Consider the following 15,630-nt stretch of genomic DNA (forward strand, 5'->3'; position numbering starts at 1 on the left):
AAGGGAACACGGAAGGCCGGCCGGCCGGCTGGTTTCACTGGGAGAGAGGAGATGGACCTCAGCCTTCTGCCTGGACACACTGATAGAGCAGTTTATCCTAAACAGCAGTCACGAGGATGGGAAGAGGGAGAGGTATGGAGCCAGGATGTGGCTTTAAAAGAAGGATGACATGACCTCTGCGGGGCATGCTGTTTTAGGGTCAAAGAAATGGAGTTACAGGCTCCATTAAAGCCGTGTATGAGAAATGCCTTAAAAATGGAGGCAAGAAAGAGGCAAGTCATTCCTGGGAAGTAGCCGTGATGTAAATCAGGCCTCATGGGTGTTATTTAATTCCCCTGCACCCTCCTGACCCCCACACTCACCCCCCACCCCCCCACGTTTGCCCACCACTTAGACCAACCGGGGCAAGAGGGGGTCAGACTCAGCAATTAATTAATGAAGTAGCTTGTGAACCTCAAGTCACTCTGCATATTTTTTGCTGGGTTAACCCTGAGTCCCCAGATTCTGTGGGGGGGGGCATATTGGTTCCTGGGGGAAAGGGGTGGTGGGGGTCGGTACTCTTTATAAGTTAATGGGATGAAGTCACCGTCTCACACCCACTGTAAGACGGTTTCTAGCCCCGCCTACACAGAACACCCAACTCGACCCAGTGTCTCTGGGGGGAGGCACTCACCAGGGAGCTGGTGTAGGTGGGGTCAGATGTGTCATCCTGCAGGTAGCGGGACAGCCCAAAGTCGGACACCTTGCACACCAGGTTGCTGTTAACCAGGATGTTCCTGGCAGCCAGGTCCCGGTGCACATAGTTCATCTCGGAGAGGTACTTCATCCCAGCCGCCATTCCACGCAGCATGCCCACCAACTGGATCACCGTGAACTTCCCGTCATTCTGCTGCAAGGTGCGGAGGGGAGCGGTCAGGCATGAGTCAATTGAATTATTTATCATGATTTTTCTTAATTTCCAAAAAAAGACCAGCAGAGGGCAGAGTACTTAAAGGCAGCTGTGATCTGAAGGGCCCATTCGCCACCAAAATCTATTATACGACCAATCATTAACCATCATTTTTCTTCATTTCCAAAAAGTTCCAGCAGAGGGCAGAGTAGCTAAGGGTGGCCACACATCTGACTGAATGCTTGCAGAGCGTCTTCCTTGATGGTAGCATCTGGTCACCCTACCCTCCAACTATTGTGTGAGCCTGAAAGAAAATGTGCCTCGAGTGAAAATGTTTATTAAAGCGTCGGGTTTATTTCAGAGCCACATTAGATTAACTACCTTTGCTTTCAAGAGCACTGACCTGAGAAGCTGAGAAAGGAACTCATGCAGCCGAACAAAACCCAGGTGGCCCCTGGGATTTGAACCCACAACCTCCGCAGCTGGTGAATTATGGCAGGCCTTATTGCTTATTGCACAAGTTACCTTAAAACAATCCTCTGGCAGAGCACACTGCTAGTTCAGCGAGATGCAGACACATTGTGCATCTAATGGTATGCTGGGGATAATTATTTTTTTTAAGGTGGGATGGGTTTAATTTCAGCAGCACATACATTCTCCACCGGCAACGCAAACCTCTTGCCGTGCAGTACGCTTTTCTGCACATTCTTTCAGGAAAAAGAGGAATAATCGCACAGTTTCAGGGTCATGGAACCAGCAGCTGGTTTAAGGTCAGATTGGGAAATTCATTTTTCTCCCCCAGATATACATTCCATCTTAAATTTTACAAACATTTACAGTACATCCGAGGCAAAAATCAAGATATCCACAGTCATAACTTACAACGGGAAGGTTCTCTTAGAAATGGGCGTTATTTCAAATGTATAATTCATTTCCATTGCTTGTCAGTGTCAGACTCCAGCCCTGCAACCCTGATCAGCATAAGTGGGTGGAAGATGGATGGATGGATTTTCCTGGCTCATATACACATCACTTGGTCTCACAGCCAGTCTGTGCATGCGAATTATGTGTCTTTTGTTATGTGATTGTTACGTAATGTTTCTGTGATTCTGTGACCAAATAGATTCCCTGTGTATCCTGTATCCCACCCACCCCTCAATTTCAAGACAGCATGTTAAAAAGCCCCCTTGCCCATCCCCCCCCCCATCCCATAACCCCCCAATGGCATCCGACACCCAATGAAGGGCCTCCCTGGAACTCCTTTTGTATGCCACAATTAGGGGTATCGTAAAGGGGGGTAAAGATACGATAATTCCGGGGGCCCTTGAATGATAGGGGCCGTAAAGATTTGAAACATAACTGGATTTATCTGGGTTGGGGGCCCGATATGATATGTTTTTATGGGTCCCAAAATCTCTAGCAGCACCCCTGACCACAATGTTAGTATCGTTTGAAATCTAATGTGTAAGATTTATGCATGAGTTGCAGAAGTCTGATTGGATAAAAACAGGCAACACAGGAATCAGGAAGTAAGGAGTGTCAGTTGGGTTGGAATCTGCAGACACTACGTCCACAACTGACGTATGTTTTCTGTTTCCCTTACAAAGAAAAATAAAACATATAAAACAAGGATCTCCAACTTTAGTCCTCGAGAGACCTGCACATTTTCGCTCCGCTGTCATTTAACACACCTGATTCTACTTGCCTGGTAATTACCACCCATTTCTTGGGTTGAATCAGTTGTGGTGGAACAGGGAGAGAATTAAGCTGTGCTGAGCTGAAACCCCTGACATAAAACTTGACAATGTGTGAACGAAAAAAGGACCCCCCTCAGGACAAGCAGAGAGGAGACAGGCAGCTTCAGTCTGCGGTGAGGTTGTTGGTGAGTCTGCCCCCTACTGAGAGAAATGGCAGACGCTCTCAGCTGCATGATCGATCGGCCAGTTTCGGAGAGGCCACTCAGGCATTTCCCCCTTCTGATTAATGTCTGCCCAGCTGGCTCACATTTCCTCTCGATCCACCTCCACCCCCCCCCCCCCCCCGCTCCCCCCGTCCTTGGGCCAGATTTCCAAGGTATCCCCCATGCCATCAATACCATGAATCACCTCTCTGTCCATAAATATTCAATTAACGCAGCTCAACTGTTATATACGACACCTGTGTACTCATTGTTATTTTTGATTTATTTTATAAATAAATGATTTACCGGGGCTTTGGCTGTGTAACTTGCTAAATGATGTACAAGTCACCCTGCCATCGTCCACCCTGATTGGGATGTAAGTCCCCAGCCACATACCCTAAGGAAGGAGTCCAGAGCGCCATTCTCCATGAACTCCGTGATGATCATGACCGGCCGGCTCTTGGTGACCACTCCCTCCAATCGGATGATGTTGGGGTGGTCGAACTGTCCCATGATGCTGGCCTCGCTCAGGAAGTCCCGCCTCTGCTTCTCCGAGTAGCCCGCCTTCAGCGTCTTGATGGCCACTGACAGCTCCCGCTTGCCCACTGGCTTCAACCGGCCTTTGTAAACCTCGCCGAACTCCCCTGGGGGACATGGCAGGCAAAAATCCATATAAACACATCAGGAGTCTGCAAGTTAATCAATCTGAGGTTTTACCAAACATAACCACACCCCCCCCCATCTTCATAACATTTGACTGAGTGTAAGCCCCACCCTAAGAAAACCCCCACCACAGCTGCCTTGACATTAGTCCATGTTGATGAGCCTCAGGGATTGGGGGTGGAGAGGGAATCACTGTTGAAATTACCATGATCTGCAACATCTCTGTTATTCTGCTAAGACTCACAGGAGTGTGTGGCAAGTTGTGGAGGTGGGTGGGGGAAGTAGTGGGGTTGTTGGGAATGCCAGCAGCACCAAAAGTAGGACACGGGGGCTTTTCTGCCGGTTCTGATTAATGAAATAGTACCCCCCCCCCCCCATCGATTCACTTGCACAACCCCATCGAGACCGATTACACCCTTAAAATTTGGGGGAGTTTAAAGGGCCTTCACACCTGCGCCGATGACCTCCTCGATCTTCACACAGGAGACGTCGATCTCCTTGGCGAACTCGCGTACAGCCTCATTCGGGTCCTCGTAGGTGAACGGGTCGATATAGATCTTCATCCCCGGGGAGCCCGGGAAGTGGGAGGGGCAGCCGGCAGGGGTGTGGCAGTTGGTCAGGTCGGGCCTCAGGGAGAGCTCTGTAACGAACAGTGATTCACTAGTGGGCACTGTCTAGCCTGACAAACATACAGGCTCAAGAACAAAGGAAGTCAGAGAGATGCACTGACAAGAGGTATGTAACGAGGCTCACTAATTGGGAGGCTTTAACCAATCAGGCGAGATCAGATTATAAACAAAAGAGGCAGGACATTAGCCAGACAGCAAAGTACTAGGTCGACTTTCAAAATGGTCGGGATCAATCAGAGGTAAGACACGTTTCCATAGGTCACGCTATCAGTATGCTTAGCAGGCGACCCTATGCAGCCTTTAATTTTACACTCCAGCCGTTTTTACCGCGAGGTGTTTACCGGCGCCGTCAGGTTAAGTGCCTTTTGCAGAGGGAGGCAGAACCCATGTGGTGACTGTGCCGGGTGTCCACCACGGCCCGCTGAGCTGGATCCAGGGCCGCAAAAGAGCTGCTGGCTGTTTAAGGAATTAGCCTGAGCCGTACCAAGTGCAAAGACACGGGGGGGGGCTGTGTTTACAATCCCAGTGCGGTGGTTGATTCCTAAACAAGGCTGCGGTTCTTCTCAGGTCACCAGGCGATGATGCGCATCAGGCTTGCACTAAGTGACACTTTTGGGTGCGAAGGCGTGTGACGTAAACAGATAACGGGACGTGATGTGTCAGCACCCCCCCCACCCCCTGCCTCCTCCTCGTTCCCAAGGCTCATCTTTGCTGTAGCAGTGAAAAAAAAAAAGTTTCCCCCAAGACCCTCTCTCTCTACAAGTCGCCGAGAAATGGATGACATCGGCTCGATATGAAATGGCTCTTCACGCCACAGAGGGGGAGAGAACTGCCATGCCGGTGTGAAAATTGACGTTTTGCTGAAGGCAGATGAAAAATGGAGATCGGTGTGTTGAAGCATACGTGTGTGTGTGCATGTCAGTGGCGGCTGGTGGCTGAAGAATTGAAGATGCAAGAAGATAATCCATTTTACAGTATTATAGTAGGGAATAGGGAAAATGTGCGATATAATTTTAGTAATGAGTCGTTTCAACATTTGATTCATAATTTAATCTCAAAAACAGAGGAGGTATAACCCAATCTACCTCTATGGACCAGCCACCTCTGGTGTGTGTGTGTGTGTGTGCACCTGTGTGTGTGTTTGTATGTGCCTGTGTGTGTGTGTCTGCCTGTATGTGTCTCTCTATCTGTTTCTGTCGCTGTCTGTCTGCCTGCCTGTCTGTCTGTCTGTCTGTCTGTCTGTCTGTCTGTCTCTCTTCTCCGCACACATGCAGCACTCCTGAATCTGCACCATGTATACAGACACGGAAACGTTCATACTTCTCCAGCCAAGCCACGCACTGTCCATGCAGTATGTGAAGAACGTGTCATAGAGGAAACGCACTGCGTACTCGCTACGTCATTCCAATATGGATATGGAGGAGGAAAACGTTTGCGCATTTGCAGTGCGTCCCGAGCTGCTCATACACCAGGGGTGGCCAGTCTTATCCGTAAAGCTCCGGTGTGTATGCAGGTTTTTGGGGTAACCTGTATGTCAGCTGTTCAAACCCAGGTGTGAGGACTCTTCAGCCAATCAGTCCTCTAATTACTGACCTAATTAGGGAGTTGCAGTGAAAACACGCACACACACCGGCCCTTTGCGGATAAGATTGGACACCCCTGGCTTACACTGTCCGTGTGGACACAGATTTGGAGCGCAGCACGCGTTCATCGACGGTGTAAAATGCCTCATGAAAGTCCACACGGGCACGTGCGCATGTAAGAGTACAGAGAAGTATGAAGCAGCCTTAAGAAATCCCAGCATGCCGTTCTGGCAGCATGACCAAGCAAACATCCCCAAGTAAACAACATCTAATACCAAACCAGCAAAATCACTGCCAGGCTCATATTTTCAAACACTCTGAAATTCTATGACAATATTATGAAATGATGTACATTACAATTAAGAAAACGATTGTATCTACAAAATGAATCGCACGTTTCTTAAATCTTATAGTTTCTTTGTGTCATGCTCATTATCCTTGTAGCCAGGCAGCCTTTCACGGCCAGTTTCTGGAATGTTCCGCACCCAGTTTAGACGGTTGGATCGTCTTTTTGCTCACAGCTTATGGTTCTGTTGAAGTTTGCCAGGTCAGGGCCCTTTGGTGAAGGGAGAAGCTTCCCAGTATCGGGGGGCGGGGGGGGGGGTGCCCCATCCGCCAAAGCATCCCGCCTGACAGCCGTGAACCGTGACAACTTGGACAGAATTGTCAATTACGCGAGCCCTCGCGTACGCAATTAGCTAATTCGTTCAGGCGCTGGCGAAGAGCGCTACCCCCCCCCCCCGCCCGCCAACCGTGACAGCGCCCTGGCGCTGGCTGCCACCCGCCGGCACCCCTCGTTCTCCAGCCAAAATCTCTCCCCAGCACATGTCCGGGATCTTGGGCTTCTCCCGCTGTGACTTCGATATTCGAGCTGAGCACCAGCTGAGCGCCATCTCCATTTCCGCCACGGTGACGCTGTTTCACACACCAACAAACAGTACAGATGTGTCGGTTCATATTTTACACTCCCTAGATGTGTGTGTGTGTGTGACCTGGAATCTGAAACCCAGCTTCCCTCCCTGGCATAAGATAAAGAGGACGACAGACACGAGAAACTGCTTTAGGATCTAGATTTGTTAGCCCAAAAGCTTCCAAAGGCTATTCTGGACACCAGGCCAAGTTAACTCAAGTTAACTTATTTCTAAACCAAGCTAACTCACCATGGCGAACTAAGGAAGAAAATCCAAGGTACAGGTCACTACCAGTCAGTCTAAGGTTCATCTAGCCCTTATGACTCCAGGGAGGTGGTTTTTTCAAGCTATATATTTTTATGAAGCGCTTTTACCAGTAACGTTTAACTAGAGCTCCTAAGATGGACGCAACAATACTGAATCTTATGTGGTAATAAAAACCCAAAAGACAAACAAAAAAGAGAGGAAATGAAAACTGTAATGTTAATTATGGGGTGGTGCTCATTGCCAGCTAGCTGCCCACCCCCATGACGGTCCTCTTCGCGCCAAAGACTGCAGCCAGGTTTCCCTGGGGTCGGTGCCGTCTGTGACGGACTCCAGGCGGAATCTGCTGTGGCTACCCCCCCACCCCCAGCCCCCATCTGGCTGTTATGGCGCCCGGCCTCGTGGGAGGAGCTGAGCATGGGTCCCTTCCAGCAAGAGCGGCCCGAAGTCCAGCTGGGGATACCGGAGACCATCCAATAGTGAGAAGCCTTGGTGGGGGGGGGTGGGGGTTGCACATTACGGGGATCAACCATTGGACAGTGCATGCTAGCAAGGGGGAGCGCGGCAGATTTCCCCTATAGTGTATGCGGTTTGCTGTCCGACAGTCCAGCTGGGGGCGCTATAGAGCTTCTGTCATACACTGCCATGGAAAGAAGACGACAGATCTTGGACTTTCATTGCCGCTTTGTCATAGGAAAAGTCCTTCATCCATCCATTTTCCAAACCGCTTATCCTACTGGGTCGCGGGGGGTCCGGAGCCTATCCCGGAAGCAATGGGCATGAGGCAGGGAACAACCCAGGATGGGGGGCCAGCCCATCGCAGGGCACACTCACACACCATTCATTCACACATGCACACCTACGGGCAATTTAACAAGTCCAATTAGCCTCAGCATGTCTTTGGACTGTGGGGGGAGACCGGAGTACCCGGAGGAAACCCCACGACGACATGGGGAGAACATGCAAACACTACACATATGCAACCCCGGCAGAGACTTGAACCCAGGTTCCAGAGGTGTGAGGCAACAGTGCTAACCACTGCACCACCATGCCGCAGGAAAAGTCCTTTCTTCAAAAATTCAAACAACATGCCACCTGTTCTCCATCTACCATTTGAGATTCCGCCACAGTCCTACGACCCAGAGGTAATTTATTGAATGCACCCTCCCCACAGGTTCCTGTCATAATTAACGTAACAATAAATATATTATTTCTGACAGTAAAATTATGGGCTGCCTTTGAGTGCCTAAAAGTAATTACAGTCTTTAACGCAACATGCCCACCTATTAGTCTATACTCTGATTTTTCATTAAGATTCTGATTGGCTTTGGGAGCCTGGCTGTGGGTGGAGCTATATAAACAGGAAGTGGCGCTGTACGCTTTACATGTGTGCTTTTCATGGACGTGTTATGATTCAACACTGCATCATTTATACAAAAGAATTCAAAAACAGGGAAAAAGCAGTGGGCCTGACATTGGTGCCCAACCCTGTTGGAGGGGCTGGAGGTAGAGACAGCGGACTGACCTCTCCCTGTGCTGTAGTGCTGCAACTTGTCACTGTATATGGTCTCCTTAATGAAGGCCCTCTTCCTGCAGAGGACGCAAGAACAGAGGGGCGGATGTTAGCGTTAGCGATAGGCCTGTGTAACGGTCTCAGTAGCATTAGCGTGAGGCTGTAGAGTGGTGCGGGAGCGTTGGGAATACGCTGGTCCGGCCGGGAACGTGGATCGGCTCCAGCCCAGCGCAGGGCCATGTGTGGTGGGCTGGAGCACGTACCTGCTGCAGACAATGGAGATGGCCACCAGGGACACGACCAGCACCACGCCGGCCGCCGCTGAGCCCGCGATCAGGGGCAGCTGCTCCCGCAACTCCGACTTGTACTCGTCTGGGCGACACAGACAGAGTAGAGGAAAGAGAGGGAGGGAGAGAGAGGAGTGATGAAATGGAGCACTGAATCCTTAATTGGGCCTACAGAAGCCATGTAGAACCTACAGACACACACTCACAACGGAACCTGCACCCCCACCTGTGGAACCTCACTTCCTGTTTGATAAGCATGTTACGGATTTCTAGAGATGTGATATTTGCGCTGGAGTCCCAGCGTGCAGCCGCTGACTCATCTCTGCAGCTGAAGGTTGTCGGTTCAAACCCCAGTAAGAGACTTGTAATGGCGCCATGAGAGGTGTGACCTTTGCGGGGGATAAATCCATCCATCTGGAATTCCCAGGATATGCTCCCTCCCCCCCCCACCACCCCTCCCAGATAAGTGTGGATGACTCAGCCGGCGAGGCTCCCGGCGTCCTGGGAGGGGGTAAATTAGCATCAGCAGGAACAGGAAGTCCGTCCCCAGGATGCCACGCCTTCCTGTCGAAAGGGGACGGCCAGCGTTCCAAGCTGCCCGCGGCATGAACGGCGAAGTCCAAATGCACTCCCGGGCTGCCCTGGACTTGTGTTTACATCGGCCAGAATTCCGTTTTTCATGGTTTTTTTATTTAATGGGGGACAAAGGCTTCCCTGTTGAGGGATGATCGTCATGGGAAGCCATGCCCCCAAAGGGGAGCTGTTAAATATATCAAAATAGGATAAATTTAACACTGACCATGATGATCCTCCTCAGACTTCAGAATGTGCCCCTAACTCACTGGCATGGGGGTTTGACCTGCCAGCTCCTATCCACAGACTCGTTAATCATGTACGACTAAGGGCTGTACCCCCACCCACAGCACAGTAAAGAGCCAGCTTTGCAGTGTCATTTGGACTCCATAAACCGAACCTACTTTCTTAGCAGAACCTAAACAGACAAAGGCAGGAGTTTCACAGAATGGGGATCGCTGACGTCATGTGACCCTCCAATAAATTCAGTCTGTGAATTGAGGAAACTGTGAGGTTTCTGGGAACAGTCGAATACAGCATAAATACAGCATCTTAAAGTTTGTACAAAAACAGCCATGTTTTAAACTGAAGTTTCTAAACTGCAAATAGTGATATTTTAAATATATGCTATATATATTTCAGTACAATTTCAATCATAATCAGCTTCATGCATATACATTGCTTATTATTTATGACTCTACAAATATAACAATGATTCCCAGTGTTCTGCATAGCATACGTTTGAAAATATAGCACTCATATATCACCTTGTGACGCAGTTAATAATTGCACAGGGGTCAGAGAAACGCTGTACCACTTTCGGAACACACACATACAGCTAAAACATTGTCTCTGTAATCAGGTGTTTACTGGCTCCCAGCCTCACAAGCCACGCCGGTGGCTAATTAATCACTCTAATGAGTAATCACCGCTAAGCTCTAACGGCTCCCCAGTTTGTGATGCGTGCCACACGCTCACCCCTTTCATCCCCCAGACTCCGCCCCCAACTCTTTTAAGGCCCAGAATCCAAGCAATCACAGACCAGTCCAACGCCCCGCCTCTCTCACAGGCCACGCCCCCCAGCCACACCCACATGCCCTTAGCTCTCACCGTCAGTCAGGGTCTGGAAGCACATCTTGCCGCTGAACTTGCCAAAGCCGGCGACGGTGCGTGCGCGGACCTGCACCTCGTACATGGTGCCGGCCCGCAGGCCCTCCAGCCGCACCGTGTTGGTCTGACTCCGCACCACCGACGAGTTTGACTCTGGGTGGTCCTGCAGGAACATGGCCAGGGGAAGGCAAAGTCACTTTCAGAGCCTCTGGGGGTGAATATAAAATTATACATGGCATATTGATACTATACATGATATTCTGATATTTCTCTCTGTCAAATAGAGATTAGTGGGGGATCTGAGACTGAAAAAAATAGGTTTTTCTTTCACTTCCCTGCCCTTCCTGATTGGCTCTGTTGATATTAATCAGTCGCCATCGACTAGCTGTGGTCATGGCAGGCCAGCCAGAATCTGCCCCCTGACCCCGCCCGCCGGACTCTGACATGCACCCGGTTGGGGGGACAGCCCAGGGCCTTCCGTTTTGGGGACGTGCCAGGCACGGGGCCGTATGTCTGCACAGAAGGCTGGGTGACTCACAGAGGCCCCCGGAGCAGAACGCTTGACCGGCAGGACCAGCGAGTAAAAGGTCAGAGGATTAAACCCGTTAGGTTGTACATTTGGGCGACGCGCTTAACCTCTGAAAATTACAGCTGAGCGAATCAATAAAACTGTAAGCTATTGGATAACAGGTGGGCGGGGAGTGGGCTCAGTTTTCACATGATTCTTATGGGTAGGTGGCACAGCCCCCCCCACCAGCAGCCTTTGTTCCGATACTTTGCACCTTCATATGACACCACCTGTAGGGCGGGTGTGTACCTGGACTGCAAACTGACCTGGGGACTGCGGAGGCATTAACTAACTCATTAAGTGCTCCAGGAATCTCCTTAAAAACCAAGGAAACAGGTTAATTTTAAAAAGTAAGTATTGGTTAAGTAAGTAAACATCTAAAGCAGGAAGATTAAGCCACTCCGTGTAGAGCTGTTAAAGGCCTTTGCAGTTTCACTCTTTAATTTTTCAAGTGAAATAGTTTGTTTTCTTTTCTTGTTTGCGAATGTGAAATGCCCCTTCGGGATTCATTCCAGGGATAAAAACCAAACCGGAGTGCTGGGGGAATTGTCAGGTGAGCACGCACTGGGGCTGGGGAGGCACACACGCACGCACGCATACAGAAACACGCACACATACAGAAACACGCACACATACAGAAACACGCACAGATGCTCAAAAACACGTGTGGTGACGCACAGATGCGTACATGCCACAGACATGCACACATATAGGCACGCACAAGCATGCACTGATGAGCACACGAACAGATGTGCACAGCCATGCATACGCAATAACAAGCACATGCAGATGTGCACACGCACACAGACAAGGACAGAGGCACACACACATAGACACGCACAGACGTCCACGCGCACAGACGCGCACCCGCACAGACAGACACAGACTCACAGACGCGCACACGCACAAATACGGAGACGCACAGACGCGCACCCGCACAGGCAGAGAGAGACTCACAGACGCGCACACGAACAAATACGGAGACGCACAGACGCGCACAAACACGGAAATGCACAAACACGCACACGCACGAACACGCTACCGCACAGACGCGCACACACATATACACAGACGCGCACGTTTCCCCTGCGGCAGCTTCAGGCTAATTAGCAGAGGCGGGGAAAGAGCTCGGATTGTCCTTGATTTAGTGCCGTCTGAAGTGCCGCAGACACTAATTACGGAATAAGACTAATTTATTCCAAGAACACGATTATCACCAAATAAAAGAAACACTGGAGAACTTTGAGGTTATTACGGGGAAAAAACATTATTTGTTGCATTTTTATTTCCTTCAAAGAAAAGCCAGTGAAAAAAAGACCAGAATAAGGAACCCGCCTATTTATCGCCGGGGACGAGGCAGAAAGAGAACCTGCAGGGGGCGCCCATATGCTCACAAGTCCACACAACGTGTTGTATTAAAAGGGGTGCTAATTTGGCATCTGCTCTAGCTGGGGCCCCGACCCCCTCGGTCTTCACATCATAGCTGAGGCTTCGTCTTTTCTGTTCTGATGAGTCCATTCGGGGCTAACTGAGGCAAAGTAACTGGGGCAAGTTGCTGTTACACGCCCCATCCATTCGGGGCCGCCACCTTTCAAAGCGAGTTGAATATGACTGGGTGGGGGGGGGGGGGGGGGATTCGCCTTCAACAGTGAGGGGCACTGGGAGCAGATGATAGCTGTAGAAGAATTTGGGCGTCAGCGGCTGTATCGCTTCCCAGGTAATACGAATCCGGCAGCTCAGCTGGCAGATATTTATAGGCAGCCCGTGTGCGCCGATTCGTAATGGGGAGAGACGCGGGAGATAAAAAGGAGCAGGGGAAAACAATGTGACAGGGAGGGAGGAGATAGATAGGAAGCTGGTGGGGGGGAGTATTATCGTGAGGAGAAAGGAAACTGGCACGGGATGGGCGAGACAGTAACTCGGTCAGGGGGAGCTCATCAGCGCAGCCAGTGGGTAAAGCAGTAAGGGAGTGGGGGCCTTCAGCTGAGAGTGTGACACTGCAGGGGGAGCAGGGTGGAACGGTGGGGGAGGCTTAGGAGCAGAGGTGCATGTTTACGCTCGGAGGTGAAGCACCGTACAGCCTGATCCGCTCGTCTGCAACATCTCCTGTTCCTCACCCCTCCTCTCTCATCTATCCAGCCGTCTTCATTTTTCCTTCTCTACCTCTTTTCCTTTCTTTTGTTTCTTGTTTTATTATTGTATCTTTTTTTTTCTGTTAGGTTTCTTGTTCTTGTTGTTTCTTAATTCTTTCTTTTTGATAACTCGTTTGTTTGTTTCCTTCATTTAGTTTTGTCGTGATGACCCATCTTGCTAACTGCGGTAGGCTTTCTTTCTGTGGTCGACTGGCTTAACAAAAACTGGTGAGAAGTCAAAGCCTTTTTCTTTCTTTCTTTCTTTCTTTCTTTCTTTCTCCTCTTTGCACTCTCTATATTTATCTTTCTCCCATATTCTGCCTCTCTGTCCCTCCTTCCTTACCCCTCTATCTCTAGTCTTGTGTAGGAGGAGGCCAGCTGACACACGCCTTTCATCTCTGCTTCCAGACACCCAAACCCAGCTCTGGGTGCATCTCTCTCCACGACCCCACCCACCCAGCTTCCCTAACTCCCCCCTCCTTTTCCAAGGCACAGTTAATGAATGGGAGGTAGCCGCTCCCTCTCCTCTCGAAAGAGAAAGAGACTAATAATTCCAGGGCAGAATTAGGCCAATTACCGAGTTCGGCTGACATTCGAAAAAACGAAAAGCGAAGTTCTGGATTAATTAATATAACAGGATGTCCCCCCTCCCCTCCAAAAAAAAAAAGGTCTCATCAGCCAGCTGCTCCTTAATTTTGCTTCAGAGAACACCCACCAACAGGAGTCAGCCAAAAAACAGCCAATCAGGGAAGTTGTTACATAACATGGTGGCCACGAAAGGCCACAGCACTGCAGGGCCAGAAAGGGTTAGCGCACCGCGGAAAATGCTAATCGGGCAGCGGTAAGAGGAACACTCCAGGTCCATGATAACGACACGTGCTGGGTGGAGAGGGGGGGGAATAGCGAGCTTGTCCTGAAGGCCCACAATGCCTCCCCCCACGAAGGATGGTATGACCCCACCTCCCAGCCGGAATACTGATGGGCTCAGATGCAGTTTGCTAAGATAGGTTGCAGTTTTTTACAGGGCAGTGTTTCAGCAGACAGAGACCACAGCCTTCAGTCCGGTGACAGATATCAGTGGAGCGTGTGACCAAAAGTCAGCCCCGTGAAGATTATTGGCACTCGGCATGCTGGGAAGGCAGGACGTCCCACTGCCTGCGAGTGGTCAGCTGCAGGTCGGCAGAGCACCCTACTGGATGTTGGGCTGTCAGTCAGTGGTTTGGGGGAGGGGTTTATGGCTAACATTAGCCAAAGAGAAGCAGAAAGCCCCCCTCCTCCCCCGTCATATTTACCCTGTCAGAAGATCAACTCCCTGAGCTCAATCAGCCGTCTACATTCTTGGTGAAAAGGTGGGGGGGGGGACCTGTCCCACCCACACAGCTGTGACACATTCAGGCATCATCAGTCCCCTGTCACCCCCCCCCCCACACCACCACCACCCTGCACACAGCTCCTTCTCTCCCGAGCACCTGCACCATCAAACCTGCCCAGCTGTGCAACTTGATGGGGGGAGGGGGGCGCGGCAACAAGGTGAAGATGTTTCTACGGAAAGTCGCCCCAGAGAGCAATATATATGGGTAAATAAATAAAGCTGGGATGCGGTGGGAATGAGGAATCACCCCCCGTCCGACCACACAGGGGTATTCTGAATGGGGGCACGGACTCAAAAGCAAAGTGATTTTAAGGAAACCATGGAAACAGAAAGCTCTGATCCCTGCCCCAAGTGATGCATGGCATGAACCAGTGGGTGAAGACAGGCCCGGCCTGTCAGATGACAGCCACACCGTGCTGTCACAGCCTGCCACCCCCCCCCCCAACCCCACGGCTTCTCTGCAGACCACTGAAAGGGGGGGTCTGTATGAGCTCACGTCTGGTCTCCACAAAGGCATCATGTGGGAGGTTTGGCCGACAGAGAGGAAGGGCACATATTTGAAGGTAAATGGCAGGGGATGGTATGGTTGAGGAAGCAGGGCTGGTGGAAACGATGGCTTCACAAGGGAGGTTTGGGGGCCCCAGGGCTCATTAAGTCCCCTCGGGTTCCTCTGGCCGAGAATGTGTCAGCATTTACTGGGTTGCGGCCGTCATTCTGCCCTGCCGACGCCCGCTCCCATTGCACATGATGGCAGCTGAGCAAAATAACAGCACTTCCGGGATCGGTTTGTGAGGAAGGTAGACACTCTGCAGCAGCCCGCATGGTCCTCTTACCACCAGCTAGGAGTCATTCGTAAGCAATCTATATCCAGCCCCTTTAATGGACACCCGCCACAACCATAACGGAAGCACACGACATGCAAAAAAAGCATAACTGTGCTCTCAGATAGAATTTCAATCTCGATGTCTTCCTCTGGACGCAAATAAGAAAGCCGGCCGGATGACATCCTCGTGATTTGAACCCAAACTATGTACCCCTCCCCATCCACTGTGTGTTCGCGTGTTCTGCTTATCGGAATTTTCCACAGCTCTGAGAGGAAAACACCGGAATGCGTGACTATCGATCGCAGCCACACGCCATTGCCAGACTCTGAAGGAGAGACGTTGTGACAGATCGCTGCCCTGATGCTCAGGGACGGGGCGTCACTGAAGGACATGGATGCACTTTACTGTATAG

General features: G+C 50.6%; 1 protein-coding gene across 1 annotated transcript in view; it reads right to left on the reverse strand.

Moving 5' to 3' along the window:
* Positions 1-15,630, reverse strand: part of LOC125739852 (ephrin type-B receptor 1-like) — a 74,777-nt gene that overhangs the window by 18,501 nt on the left and 40,646 nt on the right. Inside the window, 6 exon segments of the mRNA XM_049010370.1 lie at positions 674-889; positions 3,186-3,433; positions 3,904-4,092; positions 8,365-8,429; positions 8,616-8,724; positions 10,323-10,485. Coding sequence (XP_048866327.1) covers positions 674-889; positions 3,186-3,433; positions 3,904-4,092; positions 8,365-8,429; positions 8,616-8,724; positions 10,323-10,485 — 990 coding nt within the window.

Source organism: Brienomyrus brachyistius, chromosome 4, assembly GCF_023856365.1.
Source record: "Brienomyrus brachyistius isolate T26 chromosome 4, BBRACH_0.4, whole genome shotgun sequence".
NCBI classification, from domain to species: Eukaryota; Metazoa; Chordata; class Actinopteri; order Osteoglossiformes; family Mormyridae; genus Brienomyrus; species Brienomyrus brachyistius.